The sequence below is a fragment of the Hypanus sabinus genome, chromosome 5 (genome assembly GCF_030144855.1).
Source record: "Hypanus sabinus isolate sHypSab1 chromosome 5, sHypSab1.hap1, whole genome shotgun sequence".
Classification (NCBI taxonomy): domain Eukaryota; kingdom Metazoa; phylum Chordata; class Chondrichthyes; order Myliobatiformes; family Dasyatidae; genus Hypanus; species Hypanus sabinus.
This window is the reverse complement of record NC_082710.1, coordinates 104,086,587-104,113,975: the sequence shown is the minus strand read 5'-3', so window position 1 is coordinate 104,113,975 and position 27,389 is coordinate 104,086,587. Positions and strand designations below refer to the sequence as shown.

The 27,389-nt window shown below is 43.1% G+C and overlaps 1 protein-coding gene across 7 annotated transcripts in view; it reads right to left on the bottom strand.

Moving 5' to 3' along the window:
• lypd6b (LY6/PLAUR domain containing 6B) overlaps positions 1 to 27,389 on the bottom strand; it is a 259,391-nt gene that overhangs the window by 42,904 nt on the left and 189,098 nt on the right. For all 7 annotated transcript variants that reach the window (XM_059970281.1, XM_059970280.1, XM_059970279.1 and 4 more), the window contains one exon: positions 16,527 to 16,678. In XM_059970281.1, coding sequence (XP_059826264.1) covers positions 16,527 to 16,641 — 115 coding nt within the window. In that variant the 5' untranslated portion in view covers positions 16,642 to 16,678. The remainder of the gene's footprint in view (positions 1 to 16,526; positions 16,679 to 27,389) is intronic.

Genomic DNA, 27,389 nt, shown 5'->3' with positions numbered 1-27,389 from the left:
TTGCTTAAGATGGCATTATGTTTATATTTTTCGTGTTTCTTCCAGACAAGGCATCGCTTATCTTAGCTTAAATATTTTTTGTTTTGTCTGGGCCAGAGCCCGAGTTATAATTGTTTTTAGTGATTATATTTTTATTCTTTTTCCAACTAACTATACTTAGAAATATGGTTTTTATTATAGCGATTTTATTTTTAAAGTCGGGGTGATTCTTTTATATATATCCTTTTTATATGGAGTGTTCTTCAGCTGACATGGGGGTAGGATTAGTCTTACTTTTTCTCTTTTTAAGTCATATTTTGGCTTTTTCTCTTTTTCTCGGGGGGTGGGGGGATGGTCTGTTTTCTAATTCTATTTTTTTTGTACCAGTTTGTGTTAGTTTTTTTATTCGGGCTGTTTTTGAACTTCAAATATGTCTGTGTTGTCGTCACTTCCGGGTCTTCTCACTACTTTTGTTCCTCTTCCAGGTGCATGAGTTTTTAAGTTGGTTAACCCTTTCTATACCAAAGGGTTGATTATAGAATTATGGCTCAGACCATTAATTTTGTGTCTTGGAATACTAATGGTTTAAATCATCCAATTAAACGAAAGAAGATTTTCAAAGTATTCCAAAGACTTAATGCTCATATCATTTTTGTACAAGAAACTCATGTGAGGAGGGAGGACAAATTTCGTTTTTTTAGATTTTGGCGGGGTCAACAGTATCATGCAAATTCGAATGCTAAAGTAAAAGGAGTTTCAATTTTTATTGACTCCTCTATTTCATTTGTTCAACATGATATTTTTTCGGATCCGAATGGCAGATTTTTGTTAATTACGGGTTTACTTTGTAATAAAAAGGTTGCTTTGGTTAATGTTTATGCTCCAAATGTGGATTGTCCTGACTTTTTTAAGTCTTTATTTACTTCTTTACCCAATCTAAACGAATATAAGTTAATAATGGGTGGTGACTTTAATTGTTGTTTAAATCCTCTGATGGATAAATCTTTATCTATTCAGACTTTGCCTAATAAGTCGGCCACTTGTATTAACTCCTTTTTGACTGACAATGGAGTTTTTGATGTTTGGAGATTTCGGCATTCTAATGACAAAGAGTTTTCTTTTTTCTCACATGTTTATCACTCTTATTCAAGAATTGATTATTTTTTGTAGACTCTTGTTTTATTCCATTGGTAATCGGTTGTAACTATGATATTATAGCTATCTCTGATCATGCTCCGTTATTACTTTCTATGAAATTTACGGATACAGCTTTTAATGCTAGACAATGGCGATTTGACTCTACCTTGTTGCAAGACTCTGACTTTATTAAATTTATGGAGGAGCAGATCGACTTCTTCTTCTCAACTAATTCTACAGATGATATTTCCTGCGGAACACTTTGGGACACTTTTAAAGCTTATATACGTGGACAGATTATTTCTTATTCTGTTGGTTTGAGGAAACGTATCAAGATGGAAACTCTTTTATTGGTTGATAAAATTAAAGAGATTGATAAGAAATATTCGATTGCTCCTAGTAAGGAGCTTTACAAGCAAAGGGTTGAACTTCAAATGGAACATAGTTTATTACTTACATCCTCGATTGAAAATCAATTAATGAAAACTAAATCTGATTTTTATATACATAGTGATAAATCTGGTAAACTGTTAGCTAGTCAATTGAAGAATGCTCTGGTTAAACGTCAAATCACTAAGATTGGTCAGCAGAATGGGAATCTGACAGTTAATCGTGATGAGATAAATAAGGCATTTCAAGATTTCTATACCTCCCTGTATCAATCTGAATTTCCTCAAGATTATAATACCATGTCTGATTTTCTGGGGAAATTAAATTTTCCAAGGTTATCATCTGATGATCTTTTGATATTGGATACTCCTATTACGGATGTAGAAATTAAAGGGGCTATTTCCTCAATGAATTCTGGGAAAGCACCGGGTCCAGATGGTTATACAGTTGAATTTTTTAAATTTTTTTCCGCTACTCTTTCCCCTTGGTTAGGTAAGGTTTTTGAGGAGGCCATTAGATTAGGGAATTTGCCACAATCTTTTTATAGAGCTTCCATTTCTCTAATATTGAAGAAAGATAAAGACCCTACTAATTGTGCTTCTTATAGACCTATATCTTTATTGAATGTAGACTCCAAGATTTTTTCTAAGTTACTGGCATCTAGATTGGAGAAGGTATTACCCAAAATTATTTCAGATGATCAAACTGGCTTTATTAAAAATCGTTATTCTTTTTTTAACATTAGGAGATTGTTGAATATTGTTTATACTCCCTCACATGATACTTCAGAATGCGTGATTTCATTAGATGCGGAGAAAGCATTTGACAGAGTTGAATGGCCTTACTTATTTAATGTGTTGGAGAAGTTTAATTCTAGTCCGATATTTATATCATGGATTAAATTGATTTGTCATACTCCAGTAGCCTCAGTGGTTACCAATAATCAAAGATCTCCCTTTTTTCGCCTATTTCGGGGCACTAGACAGGGATGTCCTCTTAGTCCATTACTATTTAACATTGCCTTAGAACCTTTGGCAATTGCCATCAGACAATCACAGGATATTTTGGGTATTAATCGTGGGACAGATATTCATAAGTTATCTTTGTATGCAGATGATTTATTACTATTCATTTCTAACCCGGAGAAATCCATTCCAGCAGTTTTATCATTATTGGCTCAATTTAGTGAGTTTTCTGGGTATAAGTTAAATCTTAATAAAAGTGAATTGTTTCCATTAAATAAACGGGTCCCAATTTATGGAAATTTACCCTTTAAATTAGTTAATGACTCTTTTACTTATTTAGGGATCAAAATCACAAAGAACCATAAAGATTTGTTTGGATTTAATTTTTTACCCTTAATTGATCAGATTAAAGGTTTGTTTACTAAGTGGTCACCTCTGTCTCTATCTCTAATAGGTAGGATTAATGCTATTAAGATGGTTATTTTACCTAAGTTTTTATATATTTTTCAAGCGATACCAATTTTTATCCCGAAATCTTTTTTTACTAATGTTGACTCTAAAATTTCTTCATATATATGGCAGTATAAAAATCCCAGGTTAGGTAAAACATATTTACAGAAGACAAAAAAGGAAGGCGGGTTAGCATTACCTAATTTCAGATTTTACTATTGGGCAGTTAATATTAGATATTTGTTATGCTGGTTGAAAGATGGGGGTGGATCTTTTGGCCCTTGTTGGGTGATTTAGAAACTAAATCGGTATCAGCTTATGCTTTGGGTTCTATTTTAGGGACTTCTCTCCCTTTTGCTCTTTCTAAATTGTCGAAACGAATTGACAACCCGATAGTTAAACATACATTGCATATATGGTTTCAATTTCGGAGATTTTTTGGGTTGACTCAATTCGTTTTAAATAGTCCTATTGTATCTAATTGTTTTTTTCACCCTTCCATTATAGATCAAGCTTATTCAGCTTGGAAAACTAAGGGATTACTAAGATTTTCTGATTTATTTTTAGATAATTGTTTCATGTCTTTTGAACAATTATCCAACAGATATAACTTGCCGAGATTTCATTTTTTTAGATATTTACAGATTAGACATTTTTTAAGTTCTATACTCTCTACGTTTCCAAATTTTGTGCCTTCAGATACTTTGGAGAGTTTATTTGAATTAGACCCTTTTCAAAAAGGGCTTATTTCAAAACTTTATAATATAATTATGAAGATACGTTCAGAGCCCCTTTATAAGACTAAACAGGATTGGGAAAGAGAGCTTAGTTTTAGTATTTCTAGTGAGGATTGGGATAGAATTCTTCAACTAGTTAATACATCATCGTTATGTGCCAAACATTCACTAATACAATTTAAGGTTGTACATAGGGCCCATATGTCCAAGGATAAATTAGCTCATTTTTACTCTCATATAAGTCCTATTTGTGATAGATGTCATTCTGAAATTGCGTCTTTAACTCACATGTTTTGGTCGTGTTCATTTTTGGAGAAATATTGGAAAGATATTTTTGATATTATATCTGCGGTTTTGAATATTGATTTACAACCTCATCCTATTACCGCAATTTTTGGTTTACCAATGTTAGATTCACAGCATTTATCTTCTTCAGCCCGTCAAATGATTGCATTTCTAACTCTGATGGCTAGAAGATCTATATTGTTGAATTGGAAAGAAATTGATCCTCCCACTGTATTTAATTGGTTCTCTCAAACTATGTTATGTTTAAATTTAGAAAAAATTAGAAGTGGTACTTTTGAGACTTCTATTAAATTTGAAAAGTTATGGAGACCATTTATTCAACATTTTCATATGATGTAATATGACCCTGTGCCAAGTACATTTGATTTCCCAGCTTTTAGCTTATGTATTTTGAGAGGACCGGAAGTGACGGCATTGATGAATACTTATTTTTGTGAGATATTATAAACAGCCCACTTTTTTTTTCCTTCTCTTTTGTTTGTTTCTTTTTCTTTTATTTTACTTATTAGCTATAGTTATTAGATTAGATTAGTTAGTTTTGCATTATATAATTTTTTTTTGTTTTTTTTTCTTTCTTTTTTCTGTTTTTTTTATATTATACATTATGAAATATTTAGATTTACTATGTCCATACATATATCTTATGGCTTATGTCTTGGTAAACTCATTTATATTGTAACTATTATGTATGTTTTTTTTTCATATGTAATGGAATGTGTATGTTGGTAATTTCTTTATCAATATATCATCTGTATTCTGTCCATATTATTAATATTAATAAAAAGATTTAGAAAGAGGAAGAAGGAAGCATATATTAGATATAAGAAGCAGGAAGTAGGAGGGGCTTATGAGAAATATAGGATAGCCAGGAAGGAGCTAAAGAAAGGACTCACGAGAGCTCAAAGGGGGCATGAGAAGGCCTTGGCATGTAGGATTAAGGAGAACCCCAAGGCATTCTATGCATATGTGAAGAATAGGAGGATGACGAGAACGAAGGTGAGACCACTAAAGGATAAAGAGGGCAACATGTGCCTGGAGGCAGAAGAAGTTGGGGAGGTCTTAAATGAATACTTTGCTTCAGTATTCACAAGCAAAAAGAATCTTGATCAGGATGAGGATGAAGTAGAGCGGGCCTGTGTGCTGGACAATGTGGAGATTAAGGAAGAAGAAATACTGGATCTTCTTAAAAACATTAAGATTGATAAATCCCCAGGGCCGGATATGATACACCCCAGGTTGTTGTGGGAATTGAGAGAAGTGATCACAGGAGCATTAGCTATTAATCCTCTTTGGCTGCAGGGAAAGTGCCGGAGGACTGGAGAATGGCAAATGTAGTTCCCTTGTTTAAAAAAGGTAATAGGGAGAAACCTGGGAACTATAGACCAGTGAGTCTTACATCATTGGTATACAAACTACTGGAAAGGATTCTTAAGGGTAGGATCTATGAGCATTTGGAGAAGTACAGTCTACTCATTGATAGTCAACATGGCTTTGTGAAGGGAAGATCGTGCCTCATAAGCCTGAATCAGTTTTTTGAAGAGGTAACAAAAGAAATTGATGAGGGTAGGACAGTGGATGTGGTCTACATGGACTTTAGCAAAGCATTTGACAAGGTCCCTCATGAGAGACTCATCCAGAAAGTCATGAGGCATGGGATAAGTGGAACCATGGCTATTTGGATAAAAAATTGGCTTAAAGGAAGAAAGCAGAGTGTAGTTGTGGAAGGAAAGTATTCTGCCTGAAGGTCGGTAACTAGTGGAGTGCTGCAGGGATCTGTCCTGGGGCCCCTGCTATTTGTGATTTTTATAAATGACTTGGATGTAGAGGTCGAAAGATGGGTGAGTAAGTTTGCGGATGACACGAAGGTTGGAGGAGTTGTGGATGGAGCTGTAGGTTGTGGAAGGTAACAAGAGGATATAGACAGGCTGCAGAGTTGGGCAGAAAGATGGCAGATGGAGTTCAATCTGGACAAGTGTGAGGTGATGCATTTTGAAAGGACAAACCAGAAGACTGAGTACAGGATTAATGGTCCGTTACTTAAGAATGTGGATGAACAAAGGGACCTTGGGTTCAAATCCAAACATACCTCAAGGTCACTGCGAGAATGAAAGCGTAGTTAAGAAGGCCTATGGGATGCTAGGCTTCATTAACAGGGGGACTGAGTTCAACAGTAGAGAGGTCATGTTGCAACTCTACAAGACTCTGGTGAGACCGCACTTAGAGTATTGTGTTTACTTCTGGTCTCCTCATTATAGGAAGGATGTGGAAGTGATGGAGAGGGTGGAAAGGAGATTTACCAGGATGTTGCCTGGTTTGGAGAACAAGTCATATGAAGCAAGGTTGTCAGAGCTGGGACTTTTCTCTTTGGAGCGTAGAAGAATGAGAGGGGACTTGATAGAGGTCTGCAAGATTTTGAGAGGCATAGATAGGGTGGATAGTCAGCATTTGTTTCCCAGGGCACCAACAGCAAACACCAGAGGGCATAGGTACAAAATTAAGGGAGGGAAGTTTAGGGGAGACATCAGGGGAAAGTTTTTTACACAGAGGGTTGTGGGTGCCTGGAATGACTTGCCAGGGATGGTGGTGGAGGCTAAAACATTAGGGGTATTTAAGAGCCTCTTGGACAGGCACATGGATGATTGAAAAATGGAGGGTTATGGGGTAGTGTGGGTTTAGTACTATAAGGATTATATGGGTCAGCACAACATGGAGGGCTGAAGGGCCTGTACTGTGCTGGAGTGTTCTATGGTTTATAATGCTCACAGTATAACACTTCTCCCCCTTTGAATTCCAACATTCTCCAAATGTAAAGAAACAGGAAACAAAAACAATGGTGTCATTAGCTTGCATACCCATGGAACTTATACTAGTGCAGGGGTCGGCAACCCGCGGCTCCGGAGCCGCATGCGCCTCTTTCATCTCTGTGCTGCGGCTCCCCGTGGTTTGTTAGTTTTTGAAATGTAATTCGAAATTTGAAGATTATGGCGATCTTGTACAATCTAAATAAAAAGTTGTGGCAACCCCATTTCCTGGCACATCCGAACCGGCTCACAATTAGCCACCGTTCCGGCTAAGGGAGATAGCCTACAGGGGTTTGTGAGTACGTGTCTTTTGGAGCATCCGCGCCCACGGGGGGAGGGGGGTGGGTTGAGGGAGGCTTTAAAGCAAGGCTGTTTAGTTCAAATAAAGTTATCTTTGACTGCAGTATCGTTATTTTAGCGCTGCGTGTAGCACACCACCACAACGTATTTTTTATCGCTATTAATATATGTCACCACTGCCAATGCCTGACACCCGCCAGTGCGCGATTTCTTTTAATTTTTCGATTGAAGGTAGGCTAACTATGAAGTAACCTTCAACCCAACGTCTTTTTTTCGGAGTTCAAAATGTTTTTGTTGCATGCAGAAATGTAATTTCGTTTTCTCTGCAGGAGTTCATCAATTTCATAAATGCCACACATTATAGTTTGTTTATACATAGCATAAAGGCAAAAAAAAACGTACGCAGTGTTATTTCATTTTAAATGTCAAACGGGTTTTGTGGCTCCCAGTGTTTTCTTTTCTGTGGGAAATGGGTCCATATGGCTCTCTCAGTGGTAATGGTTTCCGACCCCTGTACTAGTGTCTCAGTAACAGTTTACCAATACCAGGAACGTTGAGGAGCTGAAATCGGGGTTAAAGGTTCAGAGGACATGGATCGACAAGTGTTAAAGGACTTGTCACTCTGTGAATATTTTTCACGACAGTTCGATGAATCCCTGGATGTAATGCAAACAGCTCAGCTTGTTGTATTTGTCAGAATGGCTTTCCAGGATTTTACAACAAAGAAAGACTTCCTCTCTCTTTTGCACTTAATGGAGAGAACGAGAGGTGAGGATATTTACAACGAGTTTTAAAAAAAAGTGTGAAATGTGGATAGCTCATGTAGTTCCATTGTTTAAAAAAGGCTCAAAAAGTAAGCCGGGAAATTATAGGCCAGTAAGCTTGACATCAGTAGAAGGTAAATTATTGGAAGGAATACTAAGAGATAGGAGCTACAAGTATTTGGATAGACAGGGACTTCTTAGAAAAAGTCAGCATGGCTTTGCGCATGGTAGGTCATGTTTAACCAATCTATTAGAGTTTTTCGAGGAAGTTACCAGGAAAGTGGATGAAGGGAAGGCAGTAGATGTTGTCTAGATGGACTTCAGTAAGGCCTTTGACAAGATCCCACATGGGAGGTTAGTTAGGAAGATTCAGTTGCTAGGTATACATGGTGAGGTAGTAAATTGGATTAGACATTGGCTCAATGGAAGAAGCCAGAGAGTGGTAGTGGAGGATTGCTTCTCTGAGTGGAGGCCTGTGACTAGTGGTGTGCCACAGGGATCAGTGCTGGGTCCGTTGTTATTTGTCATCTATGATCTGGATGATAATGTGGCAAATTGGATCACCGAATTTGCTGATGATACTAAGATTGGAGGTGTAGTGGACAGTGAGGAATGTTTTCAAAGCTTGCAGAGGGATTTGGACCAGTTGGAAGAATGGGCTGAAAAATGGCAATTGGAGTTTAATGTGGATAAGTGTGAGGTATTGCACTTCGGAATGTCAAACCAAGGCAGAACATACAATGTAAATGGTAGGACACTGAGGAGTGCAGTAGAGCAGAGGGATCTGGGAATACAGATACATAATTCCCTAAAAGTGGCGTCACAGGTGGATAGGGTCGTAAAGAGAGCTTTTGGCATATTGGCCTTTATAAATCAAAGTATTGAGTTTAAGAGTTGGAATGTAATGGTGAGATTGTATAAGACATTGTTGAGACTGAATTTGGAGTATTGTGTGCGGTTTTGGTCACCCAATTACAGGAAGAAAATTAATCAGGTTGAAAGAGTGCAGAGAAGGTTTACAAGGATGTTGCTGGGACTTGAGAAACTGAGTTACAGAGAAAGGTTGAATAGGTTAGGACTTTATTCCCTGGAGCTTAGGAGAATGAGGGGTGGGTGATTTGATAGAGGTGTATAAAATTATGGTGGGTATAGATAGAGTGAATGCAAGCAGGCTTTTTCCACTGAGGCTAGGGGAGAAAAAAACCAGAGGTCATGGGTTAAGGTTGAAGGGGGGAAAAGTTTAAAGGGAACATTCGGGGGGCTTCTTCACGCAGAGAGTGGTGGGAGTGTGGAATGAGCTGCCAGATGAAGTGGTAAATGTGGGCTCATTTTTGACATTTAAGAAAAACTTGGACAAGTATATGGATGAGAGGGGTTTGGAGGGACATGGACCAGGTGCACGTCAAGGGGACTAGGCAGAAAAATGGTTCGGCACAGTCAAGAAGGGCCAAAAGGCCTGTTTCTGTGCTGTAATGTTCTATGGTTTTAAAATGACATTCCCATTCATAAACTGGTGGAACTACTACTGATGGGGCCCCAGCAATGCACGGTGTGCACGTTGTTTTTATAGCACTGTGCCGTAATGACTCTGATTTTCCCGACTTCCTGGATTATCACTGTGTGACTCATTAGCAGGCCTCAGCTGGGAAGGTCGTGGACTTTTCTCATGTAATGACACTGGTGGTCAAACCGATAAACTTGATTCGAGCAAAAGCGCTTCAGCACTGCTTATTCAAGGCGTTATTGGATGAGCTCAAAGCCGCTATGGCCTGTTTGATATGCTAGTTACAGTGTTTTCTTAGTTGAATTAATTTGAAAGTTTGACAAAAACATTTTATGTAATTAAAATACAATTAGCCCAAATAAAGGGCCTCAAGTTGGAAGTACAATCTGAGCTGTTTTTTCTCTAAACGATTTAGTAGGTTGATCTTGCCTTCACTAAGGCCGAGCTAGGGGATTCTGGGCTTAAAAAGTTTGATGACCACTATTCTAGATGGTAGCAGTCGTGGGTCTGGAAAGTGCTGCCTTAGGAACTTTGGTGTGTCATGCAGTGCATCTTGTAGATAGCACACACTGCTTCAACTGTTCATTGATGGTGGAGGGATTGGACGCTTGTGGAAGGGGTACCAATCAAGTGGGCTGCCTTGTACTGGATGGTGTCAAGCTTCCTGAGTGTTGATGGAGCTGCACTCATCCAGGTGAGTGGCGAGTATTCCATTACACTCCTCACCTGAGCCTTGTAGATGGTGGACAGGCTTTGGGGAGTCAGGAGGTGAGTTACACACTACAAGATTCCAAACCTTTGATCTGCTTTGGTAGCCACAGTGTTTATATGGCTAGACCGGTTCAGTCTCCTGTCATTGGTAACCCCCCCCCCCCCCCCAGGATGTTGATAGTAGGTGATTCAGTGATGGTGATGCCACTGAATGTCAAGGGATGATGGTTAGAGCCTCTCTTGTTGGAGATGGTCATTGCCTGGCACTAGCATTGTTCGAATGTTACTTGCCACTTGTCAGCCTGGATATTGACCAGGTCCTGCTGCATTTGGATATGAACTATCTGAGGACCCACGAACGGTGCAGAACATTGTACAGTCATCTGCGAACATCCCCACTTCTGACCTTATGACTGAAGGAAGGTCATTGGTGAAGCAACTGAAGATGGCTGGTTCTCAGACACTTCCCTGAGGAACTCCTGCAGTGATGTTCTGAGGATGAGATGATTGAGCTCCAACCAACACAACCATCTTCCTTTGTGTCCGGTATGATTCCAACCGGCAGAGGGTTTCCCCCCTAACTCCCATTGGCTCCATTTTAGATAGGAAACCCTGATGCCATACTCGATCAAGTGCTGCCTTTATGTCAAGGACTATCACTCTTACCTCACCTTTGGTATTTAGCTCTTTGGTCCATGCTTGGACCAAGGAGGTGATGAGGACAGGAGCTGAGTGGCCTTGACAGAACTCAGACTGGGCATCGGCAAGCTTGTTATTCAGGGTTGGTGAGGATTAAAAAGTGTAGGCATGCTGTGTTGGTGACAGAAGCATGGTGACTCTGCAGAATCAGGTTTAGAATCACTGGCATATGTCCTGAAATCTGCTAACATTGTGGCAGCAGCACAGTGCAATATGATAATAGAGAGAAAAAATAGAACTGTGAATTACAGTCGGTATATATATCAAATTGTTAAGTAAAGCAGTGCAATAAGATGGAAATAAAAACATAGTGAGGTAGTGTTCACAGGTTCAATGTCCTTTCAGAAATCTGATGGTAGAGAGGAAGAAGCCGTTCCTGAATTGCTGAGTGTATGCCTTCGGGCTTCTGTACCTCCTCCCAGATGGTAGCAGTAAGAACAGGGCAAGTCCTGGGCAGTGGGGATGCCACCTTTCAGAAGCACTGCTCCTGGAAGATGTCCTGGATACCACAGAGGCTTGAGCTCATGATGGAGCTGACTTACAACTCTCTGCAGCTTTCTTCAATCCTGTGCATTAGCGCCCCCCACCCCCACCATTCCAGGCGGTGATGCAGCCAGTTGTGGGCTGCTCCCAGCATACCAATGGCCTGTGCTGGTCATTGATATTAAGGTACATTTCACTGGGTGCTTTGATGCAGGTGTGACAAATAAAGTTAATTAAGCTAATCGATATACACCAAGTGGTATAGACATTCAATAGCATACATCAATGTTATTATTAAAGACCTCCAGCACCCAGGGCATGCCCGTTTCTCGCCGTTGCCATTGAGTAGGAGATACAGAAGCCTGAAGACACACACTCAGTGATTCAGGAACAGCTTCTTCCCCACTGCCATCCAATTCCTAAATGGACATTAAACCCTCGGACGCTACCTCACTTTATTATAGTACTTCTGTTTTTTGCATGATTTCTAATCTATTCAATATGCATATACTGTAATTGATTGATTGATTATTAATTTTTTTCTTATATATTATGTACTGCATTGAACTGCTGCTGCTAGGTTAACAAATTTCATGTCACATGCCGGTGATAATAAACCTGATTTTGATTCTGTATTTCATATTGAAACGACTGAACCTGATGTTTGGATGAAGATCTAGCTGCTGGGCCAGATCGAAAAGATCAGGGGGTCGGGGCCAGAGGTGAGGGACGAGCTGGTTCAGCTTACTGCTCTGCACCATTGCCCCAGCTCTGTGCTGAACTCAGGCTCTGCAGACAAGACCGGCTTTGTGGATTTCAGTTCAGAACACTATTTACTTGTGTTTATTGTTAGCATGATTTCTTTTTCTCTGTACATTGAGGTATCGACGATCTTTTTGATTTTTTTTTGGGTGTTTCTTCGCTTTGCGGCCACCTGTTAGGAGATCAACCTCAAGGTTGTATAATGCATACATACTTTGATAATAAATGTTCTTGGAAGTTTGGACTAACTAAGCCAGCATCTTATTTGAAAATATACATTCTGAACACAACACATCGAAGTAGGAACATCCGCACATTCCATCACCACTTCCTTCAGAACTGGTGTGTGGCACGGCAGTGTAGTGGTTAGCACATTTCACTGTACGGGCAACCTGGGTTCAATTCCCTCCGCCGCCAGTAAGCAGTTTGTATGTTCTCCCCACGACCACGTGGGTTTCCTCCTGCTGCTCCAGCTTCCTCCCACAGTCCAAAGACATAATGGTTGATAGGTTAATTGTAAATTGTCCCGTGATTAGCTAGGATTAAATTGGGAGATTGCTGGGCAGCACAGTTCGAAAGGCCGGAAAGGCCTGTTCTGTGCTGTATCTCAATAAATATACAAGGTACTGGACTGAGGTAGTTCCTTTTGATTTGTCACAGCCCTGGTATAATTGAAATATTATTCTGGAACGTAGGCCTTAACCAACACTAAAGTTATGGACAGTAGGAGCCCATATACCTTTGTGGTGTCCCGTTTCGATAGGCAAAATAAATTGGATCTAGGAACGTCCTTGCCACAGAGAAATATGTGGACTTGAAGAGAATGTTTCGAACAGATACGAGAAGGAATTTCTTTAGTGAGAGGGTGGTAAATCTGTGGAACCATTGTCACAAACAGGTGCAGAGCACAATGCACTGGGTATATTTAAAACAAGTTCTCCATTAGTACGGGCATCAAAGGTTTTGGGGAGAAGCTGGGGAAGTGGTTTGAGAGGGTTATTAACTCAGCCATGATCAAATGCCAGAGAAGACTCAATGGGCCGAATGGCCTAATTCTGCACCGACTTCTAATGGAGTATCATAAAATAAAAATAGAAAATACGTAGCAGGTCAGGTGACACTTAAAGAAGGAGAAACAGTTAATGTTTCAGGTCCAATACCTTCCTTCAGAACTGGGAAAAATACTTCCAGATGTCTAACATCAGCTGTTTTTGATTTCCATTTACTATTGACTGTTTCCCATTTCTGACAAAACTTGTTCAGTAACTCTTATCCCTTTCCCATAGATACTCCCTGTTGTTGCTGATAGTTCTGTCCCTGCATTTTACAATTTCCTGCACCTGCACACTCTGTGCTCATTTTTGAACATGTCATCACTGCTTCTGTGGTGTTCAGCAAGTTAAGGCATGAGTTTCACTGTATGAATTACACACAAAGATCATCATCCTGAATGAGGTGCAGAATATACAGAGTGAACATTCACAGAGAATGTTATCAAGAAAAGATTTATTGCACCCAAGGTTATACAGAGTTCAGATATCCCTTCTTAGTAGAGCTCTTGACTACATCTTGAATTCTTGCATGCAGTGAAAATATACAAGCACATTCCCGGGTCTCGAGGACCTGAGATATAGGGAAATGTTGAATAAGGTTAGGATTTTATTAAATGGAGTGCAGGAAAATGAGAGATCGCATACAGGTTTGCAAAATTATAGGGGATCTAAATGAATGCAGGATGTTTCTCCTCAGGCCAGGTGAGACTAAAACTGCAGGTCTTAGGTTTAGGGTGAAAGGTGAAATATTTAAGGAGAATTTAAGGGCTTCTTCACTCAGAGGATGGTGTGAATGTGGAACGAGCTGACAGCAGAAGTCATAGACAGGGTTCAACTGCAATGCTTAAAGAGCAGTTTGAACAGGTACATATGTGGATGAGTGGCTACAGTCTGGGTGCAGGTAGATTGGACTAGCAGAAGGCATGGACTTGATGGGCCAAAGGGCCTGTTTCTCTGCTGTAGCACTCTGTGACTATTGATCTGCATGTTCTGCTTGATGTTTGCATAGTCTGCAGGAAAGATTGTGGGATATTAAACATGAGTTGAATTTCATGCCCCTCAACTTTTCCAAGATGTTTTCTGCTGGTCTTCAGAACAGCAACCTAGAGACTGGACCTCTTGGCATAATTTTATTTGCAAATCATGGTTTCCCCTTAGCACAGCTGACCTGGCACTAGTAGTACTCCTCATGACAACACAAGATGGCAAAGTGCAAATTTCCGCCACTCTCCAATGCAGAAATAGGAGCATTGGGGAGCTACCGAAAACCTACACTGCTTACTCATGAAGAAACCAACAGCACACGGGGATTAGAAATGAGACAGCACAGACAGAACCTATCGGTCTTGGTTTCCAATGCAGAAAATAACTGAATAAACCCCCTTTTGGTGATCACAATCTTTTTAACCTGGATCTGTTGTGATCACTGGGCTTTTTATCAGCTCACACCAGATGAAATTGCTCAGGCCAACCAATCACATGGAGGACACCCAGATACACTGACATGTACCACCACCTTACATTGCTCATTATGTTCCCGGCACAGTAGGCTTGAAGGGCCTGTTTCTGTGCCGTGTATAATTCACTGTTTTAAACATTGAACTGTGGCTGAGAGGGACAAGGTTCTTAAGCACCTGATTGATGTACTCCCCTATGGCCAAGGTGGCAACCTTTACCTACAGTTCCTGAGGGAATCCACAGAGTTACAGTGCATCCATTACCGTGTAACATTGTCCAAATTCATTACCTTGTCGTGGGATAGGACTGGCCTATATTTAGCATAACATGCTTAGCACACAAAAGGGGGGAAATTCCATCTCTCAGAAACTGTGTGAGAAACGGGCCACACCCTTCAAATGTGGATATGACCCCAAGGTCAAGCAATTGTCACTAGGAGTTTTGGCTAATTTATAGGTCCTGTATAGGTTTCAAATATTTACATGGTACTTTCCGGTGCAAAGGCATTAAAAGGTTTGCTTTAACATTTTATGCTTTAAGATTTTATTTTGTTTTAAGATTTAGAAGGGAACTGACTGGCCAAATTTGGTGGAGAACTACCTACTTTCCACAATGAACTCACTTACAGCTAAGCTGCACTGTTCAAACTTTATTAAAGTACCGTCTTAAAGGGATCATGTGATTTTTCTAAAGCAATTTAAAACAATATATATATTTTAGTATGTTGTTAAATTGCCCCAGTGCATGGTCGACTTTGTACTAGGTAGGTTTGAGTGGAAAGGCAGGGGAAAGGTGTAATGTGTTGATCTGGATTCATAGTGGAAACTCCGTACAACTATTCAATAAACTCTGGTCAAGATAAATGGTGTTTCATTATGATTGATACCAATTATCATGGCTTCCTGCACTTCTGTGTGACATCAGTAAAAGGGAAAGCTTTGTGAACAGGTTTTTAAATTTATTTTATTGAGGTTCAGCATGGAACAGACCCTTCTGGCCCTTTGAGCCTCGCCACTCAACAATCCCTCAATTTAACCCTAGCCTAATCATGGAACAACTTACAATGACCAATAAACCTACCTTTTGGTACGTCTTTGGACTGTGGGAGGAAACTGGAGCGCCCGGACAAAACCCACACAGTCACAAGGAGAACGTACAAACTCCTTACAGGCAGTGGCGGGAATTGAACCTGGTTCACCAGTACTGTAAAGCATTGTGCTGACCACTAACACTACTGCACCACTCACTGGCGGTTAGTGAAAAGTTAAAACTTTATTTCTCCCATAGGACGTTATTGTTGCAGGGTTGCTCAGTCAGAAATATATAATATAAAATACAAAATGTAAGTACTGACGTAATAAAACGTGCACAACATGGATTAAAAAGTAATAGTGCCAATTACAGATGTGCAATGAAACCATACACTTATATACTGAAGGAGGAGGAGGTGTAGAGTCTTACAGCCACGTGGAGAAAGGATCTCCTGTGGTGTTCAGTGGTGAACCTCAGTGAAATCAGTCTGTTACTAAAGGTGCTCCTTTGTTTGTCCAGAATGTCATGGAGGGGGTGAGAGGGATTGTCCATAATCCTCCATACCTTTGGCAGCATCCTCATCTCAGACACGAACACCAGGGAATCCAGCTCCACCCCCCAGAACAGAACCGCTATTACAGCTTGGGGAAATGGAGTTCAGAGTTCGAAGTTCAATCCGGGCATCCTCTGTGTGTTCTCCCTGTGGCATGTGTGGGCTTTCTCCAGATGCTCCTCTTTCCTCCCACAGTCCTAATACTGGTTGTTGTAAATTGTCCTGCCAGGTTGTTGGGGTTGCTGGAACCTGCGGCTCAAAGGGCCGGAAGGGTCTATTCTGCGCGGTATCTCTAAATAAATAGAGTAGGTGCTGCTAATGAATTCAGCCGCTTTGACGCATTGTATTGCAGAAGAGACAATGAGCAGTCACCTTAGTAAGTTACAATGTACAGAGAATGATATCAGAGACAGTATCAATGTGCGATTGCGAGATTTACTTACGCGACTTTGGCGGCCTCACGTTATGGAAGTTCACATTTCTGCAGAATGCATCAACTATTAGAAGGGCGAGGGGCAGGAAGAGGGTAGCCACTGCTGGACGGTGAACTACAGGCATAGTATCTGCTAACAGTAAAGATCAGCACCTGCTGAGCCTGTGGGAGCAAAGAGAGCAACTTTTTAATTATGTTAATTATCATAAATGACATACTCAGTTTTCAAAGAGTACTTTTTAAATTGTTGATTCTTATGTAGATCAATCTGTACAAAATAAACACAGGCGAGCTGCACTTGCCAAATCCAGATTCCTATGGCAACGCACACAAGATGCTGGAGGATCTCTGCATGCCAGGCAGCATCTGTGGAGACGAATAAACAGTCGACGTTCCAGGACCCTTGATCAGCATGAGAAGGGAAGGGCAGGGGAGAAACCAGGATAAGAAAGTGAGGGGAGGAAAAGGTGTACAGGCTGGCAGATGATACGTGGACCTAGGTGAGAGGGAAGGTGGGTGGGGGCAGATGAAGTGAGAAGCTGGAAGGTGAAAGGCAGAAGGGGTAATGGTGTGATGAAAAAGGGATCTGAAAGGAGAGAAGAGTGGGCCATGGGAGAATGGGAAGAAAAGGAACCAGAGGCAGGTAATGAGAAATTAAGAAATAGCAGGGGAAGCAGAATAGGGAATGGAAAAAGAGAGATGGGGGAGGGTTGTCTCATCAGGTTGTAGGCAGCCTCAGAAGAACATGAAAATTCCACACAGGTAGCACACAGCGACAGGATGGAACCTGGATTTCTGGAATGGCACAACGACCTGCCCAAAGGCCTATTTCTACAGGCTGGAGTTCCCAGGAATGGAGATGTCACATTTCATCAAGAAGGTTTGAGCAAACATTTAATCTGTTTTCTTTGTCTGCTTGGTAATCTCCTCCCACAACAGTGTTTGGAATAGAAGGCCTATTCCAGGAGTGTGGCAGTGCCCGAGGTAGCAGCCTGAGAGTATTTAGGACCTCATTGCTGGGAGCGCATCTGCACGGAGTGCTGGCCCAGGAAAGCAGCATGCTCTCTTCTTGCTGCCGCCATCAGGAAGGAGGGACAGAAGGCCCAGAACTCACATCACCAGGCTCAGGAACAGTTATTACCCCTCAGCCATCAGGCCAGGGGGGTTAACTACTACTTATGAGTTTTCAAAGATTCAGCAAGACATCTAAAACTTTGATAAATGTCTATAGATATGAAGTAGAGAGTATATTGACTGGCTGCGTCACCAGAAGCAACAATACCATTGAATGGAAAATCCTGCAGAAAGGGTAAAGCCCTCCCAACCATTGAGCACATCAACATGGAGCACATCCAGCATCAAGGACTCCCACCACCCAGGCCACGCTCGCTTCTCACTGCTGCCATCAAGGACTCTCACCACCCAGGCCACGCTCGCTTCTCACTGCTGCCATCAGGCCGGTCACCACCCAGGCCACGCTCGCTTCTCACTGCTGCCATCAAGGACTCCCACCACCCAGGCCACGCTCGCTTCTCACTGCTGCCATCAAGGACTCCCACCACCCAGGCCACGCTCACTTCTCACTGCTGCCATCAAGGACTCCCACCACCCAGGCCACGCTCGCTTCTCACTGCTGCCATCAAGGCCGGTCACCACCCAGGCCACGCTCGCTTCTCACTGCTGCCATCAAGGACTCCCACCACCCAGGCCACGCTCACTTCTCACTGCTGCCATCAAGGACTCCCACCACCCAGGCCACGCTCGCTTCTCACTGCTGCCATCAAGGACTCCCACCACCCAGGCCACGCTCGCTTCTCACTGCTGCCATCAAGGACTCCCACCACCCAGGCCACGCTCGCTTCTCACTGCTGCCATCAAGGACTCCCACCACCCAGGCCACGCTCACTTCTCACTGCTGCCATCAAGGACTCCCACCACCCAGGCCACGCTCGCTTCTCACTGCTGCCATCAAGGCCGGTCACCACCCAGGCCACGCTCGCTTCTCACTGCTGCCATCAAGGACTCCCACCACCCAGGCCACGCTCACTTCTCACTGCTGCCATCAAGGACTCCCACCACCCAGGCCACGCTCGCTTCTCACTGCTGCCATCAAGGACTCCCACCACCCAGGCCACGCTCGCTTCTCACTGCTGCCATCAAAGCCGGTCACCACCCAGGCCACGCTCGCTTCTCACTGCTGCCATCAAGGCCGGTCACCACCCAGGCCACGCTCGCTTCTCACTGCTGCCATCAAGGACTCCCACCACCCAGGCCACGCTCGCTTCTCACTGCTGCCATCAGGCCGGTCACCACCCAGGCCACGCTCGCTTCTCACTGCTGCCATCAAGGCCGGTCACCACCCAGGCCACGCTCGCTTCTCACTGCTGCCATCAGGCCGGTCACCACCCAGGCCACGCTCGCTTCTCACTGCTGCCATCAAGGCCGGTCACCACCCAGGCCACGCTCGCTTCTCACTGCTGCCATCAAGGACTCCCACCACCCAGGCCACGCTTGCTTCTCACTGCTGCCATCAAGGACTCCCACCACCAGGCCACGCTCGCTTCTCACTGCTGCCATCAGGCCGGTCACCACCCAGGCCACGCTCGCTTCTCACTGCTGCCATCAAGGACTCCCACCACCCAGGCCACGCTCGCTTCTCACTGCTGCCATCTGCGGTCACTGCGGTCACCTCGGTAGTGCAGCATTTAGTGCAACACTATTCCAGCTTGGGACGTCAGAGTTTGGAGTTCAATTCCAATGTCATCTTTAAGGAGTTTGTACGTTCCCCCTGTAGAATGCATGTGTTTTCTCCAGGTGCTCCAGTTTCCTCCCACAGACCAAAGACATACCAGGTTGTAGCTTAATTGGTCATTGTAAATTGTGCCATGATTAGGCTAGGGTTAAATTGGGGAGTTGCTGTGCAATGCAGCTCAAAGGACCAGAAGGGCCTATTCCATACTATATGTCAGGGAAATAAAAAGGTGCAGGAACCTCAGGACCCACACCACACCAGGTTCAGGAACAGTAATTACCCCTCATCCATCAGGCTCTTGAATCAGTGCGCTTAACTTCACTCAACTTCACTCGCACCACCACTGAACTGTTCCCACAACCTTTAGACTCACTTTCAAGGACTCGTCATCTCACGTTCTCAATACTTATTGCTTATTTATATATTAGTATAATAATCATTGTTTCCTTTTTCCTCTTTCTTTTTGTATTTGCACAGTTTGTTGTTTTTTTTTGCATATTCATTGCTGTCCTTCCCGTTGGGTGCAGTCTTTTATTGACTCTATTGCATTTCCTGTATTTACCGTGACTGCCTGCCAGTAAATGAACCGTAGGGTTCTGCTCAGTGACATACATGTACTTTGATAATAAATATACTTGGAATTTTGTGGGCTTTTGTGGAACTCTTGGAATATGGTGTACTGGCCTGCTTTCCACTCTGAACAAAGGATCTCACTTCCATAGAAGAATTGCCTTGAAGGTTCTGCAGGCTGACTACAATGAGAAAAGGTTAAGATGACTGCACTTCAACGCAGAAGAGATGTTTGGGACTGAAAATATTTTCAGCAGGTTGAGTTAATTGATGGCTCATTTCACTTGTCAAGTGGAAAGAAACATACTTCACTTGTTCACATTTTTCTAGTTATTACAGAAAGCAGAGTGACACATAAATCATTGTTCTTCAGGAGCTGAGGGTGCAGGCAATGAAACATCTCAGCGTTGTACGGACACCTCTCGAGCAATGTAAGTGGAGGAGAGTCTCAATGCTGCAAGTAATCTGCAAACCAGTGCAAGTTTCACCCACCCTGGCTGAATTCCTAGACAACGGTTTATGAATTAAGTTTCTGCTCAAGTTCTTTTGTCTCAACTCCATAAATAAATAAAAATGTAATAGTCACTCTACATTTCTGAGTTAGTCGACTATCTGATTGTAAGATGTTAACAAAAATACATTGCAACACTTACTAACTTTGATCAAGAGAAGGACTGGATTTATTTGTCACATGAATGTCAGAACAGCAAAATACAAAGTAAAATGTTTTATTTGCATTAATGAGGGGCAGTTGGGCCCCTCATCTAAGGAAGAATATGCTGGCATTGGAGAAGGTCAAGAGGAGGTTCACGAGAAAGAAAGGTTAATGTATGAGGAGTGTTTGATGTCTCTGGGCCTGTACTCTCTGGAGGTTAGAGAATTGAGGGAAGGGATCTTGTTGTGTATTTAGTATTTCACTAATGTTTTGAGGTATATTGTAAGAATATTGTTTAAGCATTCTTTGTTGTTTACTTAATGCGGTTCATCTGTAAAAGTACACAACTGGCATATGTCATCACACCATCACGTGATACGTACGCACCTCGCTTAAATAAAACACAAAGTTAGAATCACCTTTCTGGTCTTGTGTCTCTTTTTAATTACTTTCATGTTTACAAACATAACAGCGGCAACAAGTAAGTTTTAAATGAACCCAAGATGACTACCTACTTGTTGCAGCGCAGTGAGGCGTTCAAGTTAAAATAAAAGAGTAGTTAGACCACTGAGTTAAAAAAAATTGCAGCACGGGTTCATAAGAGAAGACTAGTTCAAATTTAACAAAAGGCAGAAAACGGAAACAGACTCACATTTCTGGTCCCATGTCTTTCTTTTAATTTACATGGTTGCCCATGAGGCAGCGCAGCACGGCAGCAAGGGCCTTTCAGACCTGGTGCTACTTTAATTTAATTTTCTATTTTAGATCTGATACACAATTTTCGATTAGGGCACAGAACGGCTATCTACCATCACCAGGTACTACTACAATACAGAGATTGTCCAAAAACAAACCTTCACAAAGATCTGCTGGTTGAATTATGCGACATCGGCTTGCTGAAGGGAACGGGCCTACAATCCTCAGACTTGTCTGATGTTGGGAGCCGGAGATGGAGGCATCGAAAGCGAAGTGCGAGGAAGCAGAAGCGAGGCAAACGGCCAGGGGTCCGTGCCAGGCTCAAAGCAAACCCTAGCCGGCCGGCTCTCCCGTCCATTCTGCTCTCCGATGTCCGCTCCCTGGACAATAAAATGGACTGCATCCAACTCCAACGTAATACTCGGCGGGAGTACAGAATTTGCTCCGCGTATGTCTTCACAGAGACATGGCTCACTGATGGGATTTCGGACGCTGCCATCCAGCTAGACGGGCTAGCTTTGTTTCGTTCAGACAGAGATGCAGCTGTCTCCGGTAAGACTCGTGGTGCGGTGTCTGTGCTTACGTTGACACGGAATGGTGTAAGAACTCTGTGCTGGTCTCCAGACACTGCTCATCGCTAGTGGAGTTTGTGGCTGTTAGAGGCAGACCATTTTATTTGCCACGGGAATTCACCTCTGTTCTTATATTCGGTGTCTACATTCCCCCCAGTGCTAATGCTAAGGAGGCGCTCTGTGAACTGTACGGGGCTATTAGCGAACTGCAGAACGCACACCCTGATGGTCGGTGTCTATTGTCGCCGGTGATTTTAACCACACGAACCTTAAGTCAGTGTTCTCCAAATTCCATCAGTATGTGGACTTTGCAAAGAGGGGGGAGAACACGTTGGATGTCGCTTATACAAACATCCCCAATGTGTACCGGGCAGAGACCCGCCCCCACCTCGGATACTCAGACCACATCTCTGTGATGCTAATCCCAGCATACAGACTGCTCGTCAGGCGCTCCAGACCAGTTCAGAAGCAGGTGAAAACCTGGCCAGCAGGAGCCATCTCTGCTCTTCAAGACTGCTTTGAGAACACTGACTGGCACATGTTCAGGGAGGCTGCAACTGATGTCGATTCTACCAACTTAGGGGAGTACACAGCATCAGTGACCAGCTACATCAGCAAGTGCATTGATGATGTTACTCTGCCCAAGACCATCACTATACGCGCCAACCAGAAACCATGGATGACCGCGGAGGTGCGTGCGCTGCTGAGGTCCTGCGACTCCACCTTCAGAGCAGGCGACAAGGCAGCTTTAACAACAGCAAGGGCCAAACTGTCCCGAGCCATCGGAGGGGCAAAGCGTGCACATGCCCAACTAATCCACAGTTACTTCCAGGACAGCGGCAACATGCGGCGCATGTGGAAGGGCATCCAGGACATCACCAATTACCAGACAACATCACCTGACATCACCTCCCTCCCAGATGCGCTGAATGACTTCTACACCCGTTTTGAGGTGGAAAATGACATGGCGGTGAGGAAGTCCACCCCCCCCCCCTACAAATGACCAGGTGCTGTGTCTCTCCATGGCTGACATGAGAAGAACCCTGTGCAGGGTCAACCCACGGAAGGCTGCTGGACCAGACAACATCCCTGGTAGAGTGCTCAGAGGATGTGCAGACCAGCTAGCAGATGTTCTCACTGACATCTTCAACATCTCCCTGAGCAGCACCACCATTCCAACGTGCTTCAAGGCCGCCACCATCGTCCCCGTGCCGAAGAAGTCTTCAGTGTCCTGCCTAAATGACTACCGTCCCATTGCACTTACATCCATCATCATGAAGTGTTTCGAGAGGCTCGTCATGAGGCATATCAAGACCCTGCTGCCCCCCTCACTGTACCCCCTGCAGTTTGCGTACCGTCCCAACCGCTCAACAGACGACGCCATTGCCACCACCCTCCACCTGGCCCTAACCTACCTGTCAAAAAAGACACATACATTCGGATGCTGTTCATAGACTTCAGTTCAACACAATCATCCCTCAGAAACTGATTGGAAAGCTGAGCCTACTGGGCCTGAACACCTCCCTCTGCAACTGGATCCTAGACTTCCTGACTGGGAGATCTCAGTCAGTCTGGATCGGGAGCAGCATCTCCAACACCATCACACTGAGCACGGGGGCCCCCCAGGGCTGCGTGCTCAGTCCACTGCTGTTCACTCTGCTGACCCATGACTGTGCTGCAACACACAGCTCGAACCACATCATCAAGTTCACCGATGACACGACCGTTGTGGGTCTCATCAGCAAGAACGATGAGTCAGCTTACAGAGAGGAGGTACAGTGGCTAACAGACTGGTGCAGGGCCAACAACCTGTCTCTGAATGTGAACAAAACAAAAGAGATGGTTGTTGACTTCAGGAGGGCATGGAGCAACCACTCCCCGCTGAACATCAACAGCTCTTCAGTAGAGATCGTAAAGAGCACCAAATTTCTTGGTGTTCACCTGACGGAGAATCTCACCTGGTCCCTCAACACCAGCTCCAAAGCAAAGAAAGCCCAGCAGTGTCTCTACTTTTTGCGAAGGCTGAGGAAAGTCCATCTCCCACCACCCCCCCATCCTCATCACATTCTACAGGGCTGGTATTGAGAGCATCCTGAGCAGCTGCATCACTGCCTGGTTCAGAAATTGCACCATCTCGGATCGCAAGACCCTGCAGCGGATAGTGAGGTCAGCTGAGAAGATCATCGGGGTCTCTCTTCCCGCCATCACGGATATTTACACTACACACTGCATCCACAAAGAAAACAGCATTATGAAGGACCCCATGCACCCGTCATACAATCTCTTCTCTTTCCTGCCATCTGGGAAAAGGCTCCGAAGCATTCAGGCTCTCACGACCAGACTATGTAACAGTTTCTTCCCCCAAGCTATCAGACTCCTCAATACCCGAAGCCTGGACTGACACCTGGGGAGACCAAGCCATTGGGTATATTTAAAGCAAAGGGCGACAGGTTCTTGATTAGTAAGAGCATCAAAAGTTAAGTGGAGAAGGCAAGAGAATTGGGTTGAGAGGGATAATAAATCAGTCCTGATGAAATGGTGGAGCAGGTTCGATGGGCTGAATAGCTTATTCTGCTTCTATATCTTACGGTCAGTCTGAATATGTGATGAGGGCAGCCCACAAGTGTCACCATGTTTCTGATGCCAACGTAACATGTCAACAAATGACTAACCCTTAATAATTTGTACTTCTTTGGAATATGGGGGAGAATTGGGCCCCCTGATGAAACCCACACGGTCACTGGGACCTCCTTACAGCTTGTGCAAATCAATCTGTTTCCTAGTTCCTCCTCTGAGTAAAAGTAATCATTTTTAATATTTTAAAAAGTTGCTCAGTTTTGAAATTAATTACTTGATTGGAGGAGTGGTCAGGTTTGTGGTCTAGTCTGACTGCCAGGTTTTTAAAATCACAAGATTGTAGAAGCTCAGTTTACATTCACCACAACTTGTCACTTACGATTCTTCATTATTTTGCAATGGCTAGGGCCACTTCATGCAGATTGTACTGACAAACCACACTAACTAATGAAAGCTCCAAAGTTCAAAGTAAATCTTATTATCAGAGTACATATATGTCACCACATAAGCCCTGAGAATTACTTTCCTGCGGGCATACTCAGCAAATCTGTAGAATGATAACTACAAACGTTTGTATAACAGGATCAATGAAAGATCAACCAGAGTGCAGAAGACAACAAACTGTGCAACTGCAAATATAAATAAATAGCAATAAATAACAAGAACATGAAATAACAAGATAAGGATTCCTTAAAGTGAGATCACTGGCTGTGGGAACATCTCAATGGATGGGAAAGTGAGTATAGTTATCCCCTTTTGTTCCAGAGCCTGATAGTTGATGGGGTAGTCACTGTTTTGAACTTGGTGGTGCAAGTTCTGGGGCACCTGTACCTTCTACCTGATGGTAGCAGTGAGAAGAGAGCATGGCCTGGTGGTGAAGATCTCTGATGATGGTGCTGCTTTCCTACAACACCGTTTCATGTGGATGTGCTCAATGGGACAACGCCATTGCAAACATTGATTTTTGCCAAATTTTGAGTTCTGGCTACAAATTTGTGAATCAATTGTCTGATTACACAATAATTGATGATTGAATTGGCAAGACAGAATGATTTGGTACCAAAAGTAAAATCCAGTTTAATTTTCAATTTGGTTGAGGTAAAGAACACCCAATACAATAGATTCCAATTCATTGGGCCAGCAGTTAGTCAGGGCACCTGCTTATCTGGAGCCAATCTTAAAGAACTAACGTTAGGTGAAAAAATAGCTGAAGGATCCTGGCTCGAAATGTCGAACTGTTTATTCATTTCCGTAGACGCTGCCTGACCTGCTGTGTTCCTCCAGTATTTTGTACGTGTAGCTCAGGATTTCCTTTGTTTATTTGCGACACTATGCTACCTAATTGGGACAACAGACTGTTGCCAAACAGGTTCTAATTCACGTCAGTCGTGTACACTTATGTGGCCATTAGACTCTATATCGTGCTTATAGAGTAAAGTTTTTAAATCGCATCATTGGCTTATGCTTGTGTTATGCTACTCATTAGGGCCGACCGACACCACATTAAAAAGCAGTGATTTTTGACACTACTTCATTAATGAAGGCAATGAATGCAGTCCATTATTTGCACTAGGTGTCTGTGCTGATTATGTTCATTTACAGTAAATCAAACGATGACAGAAGCATACACTGGATGAATTCCTTCTTTGATAACTATTAGGAACTAACACACATTTTTATAGTACTGTAGTAATACTGATATTGTTCTCATTTTTTTCTGTATTTCTTTTAAATACATAGCTTGTTAATCAGTTAAAGGGAAGTTTGTGTTTTGAGACTTTGGTTACTAGGGGAAGCCACCTCATTGGGCCAAAACGCACTGGCCCTGATATGTCCCAATTAACCAGAAAACACTATAATTAAGGGCTTTAGCTAAATACTCCAGTTATCCGAGAACCGAAGACCTGTACTAACTGGAGTGTTTACAGACATCTTCAAACACATGCTTTTGCAGTCCAAGGTTGTCACCTGCTTCAGACAAGCTTTAATCATATCAGTGCCCAAGAAGAACGTGAAAAGCTGCCTCAATGACGGCTGTCCAGTAGCACTTACATTCATTGTGACAGAGTGCTTCAAGAGGTTGGTCACGAAGCCTATCAACCCCAGCTTGGACCCACTCCAAATGGCCTACTGTCACAACAGCTGGCAATTGTGACAGCCTTGGACAATGAAGATGCATGCATGCATTAGGATGCTCTTCAGGGACTACAACTCAGCATTCAACACATTCACCCCCTAAAAATTAGTCAATAAGCACCCAGACTTGGGCTTCGATACCTTCCTGCACTACTGGGTCCTTGATTTCCTCAATTGCAGACCCCAGTCAGTTTGGATCGGCAACAACATCTCCTCCACAATCACCATCAACACAGGAGCACACCAAGGCTGTGAGCTTAGCCCCACATTTTACTCACAGCATACGTATGATTGTGTGGTTACATACAGCTCCAATGCCACATTTAAGTTGGCTGATGACACCACTGTTATTGGCCAAATCAGAGGTGGTAATGAATTGGCATATAGGAGGGAGATTGAAAATCTGGCTGAGTGGTGTCTAACAACAACAATGTCAGCAACAGCAAAGAGATGATTATTTAGTACAGCCGAAAAAAACTGAAGTCCATGAGCCAGTCCTCATTTGGAGTTCAGAGGTGGAGTAGGTCAATAACTTTAAATTCTGTGATGTTATCATTTAGGAGGATCTGCCCAGGGACTAGCAAATAAGTGCCATTATAAAGAAGGCATGACAGTGCCTCTTCTTTCTTAGAACTTTAACAACTTCTGTAGATGCACAGTGGAGACTATCCTAACTGGTTGCATCACAGCCTGGTAAGGAAACACCAATGCCCAGGAATGGAAAAGACAGCAGAAAGTGCTGGGTACAGTCCAGTTCATCACAGGCAAAACCCTCCCTACGATTGAGCTCATTTGCATAGAGTGCTACCACAAAAAACCAACATCCACTATCAAAGACCCCAACCATCCAGGCCATGCTCTCACCTTGTCTTTACTGTGAGGTACAGAAGCCTTTAAGTCCCACGCCACCTGCTT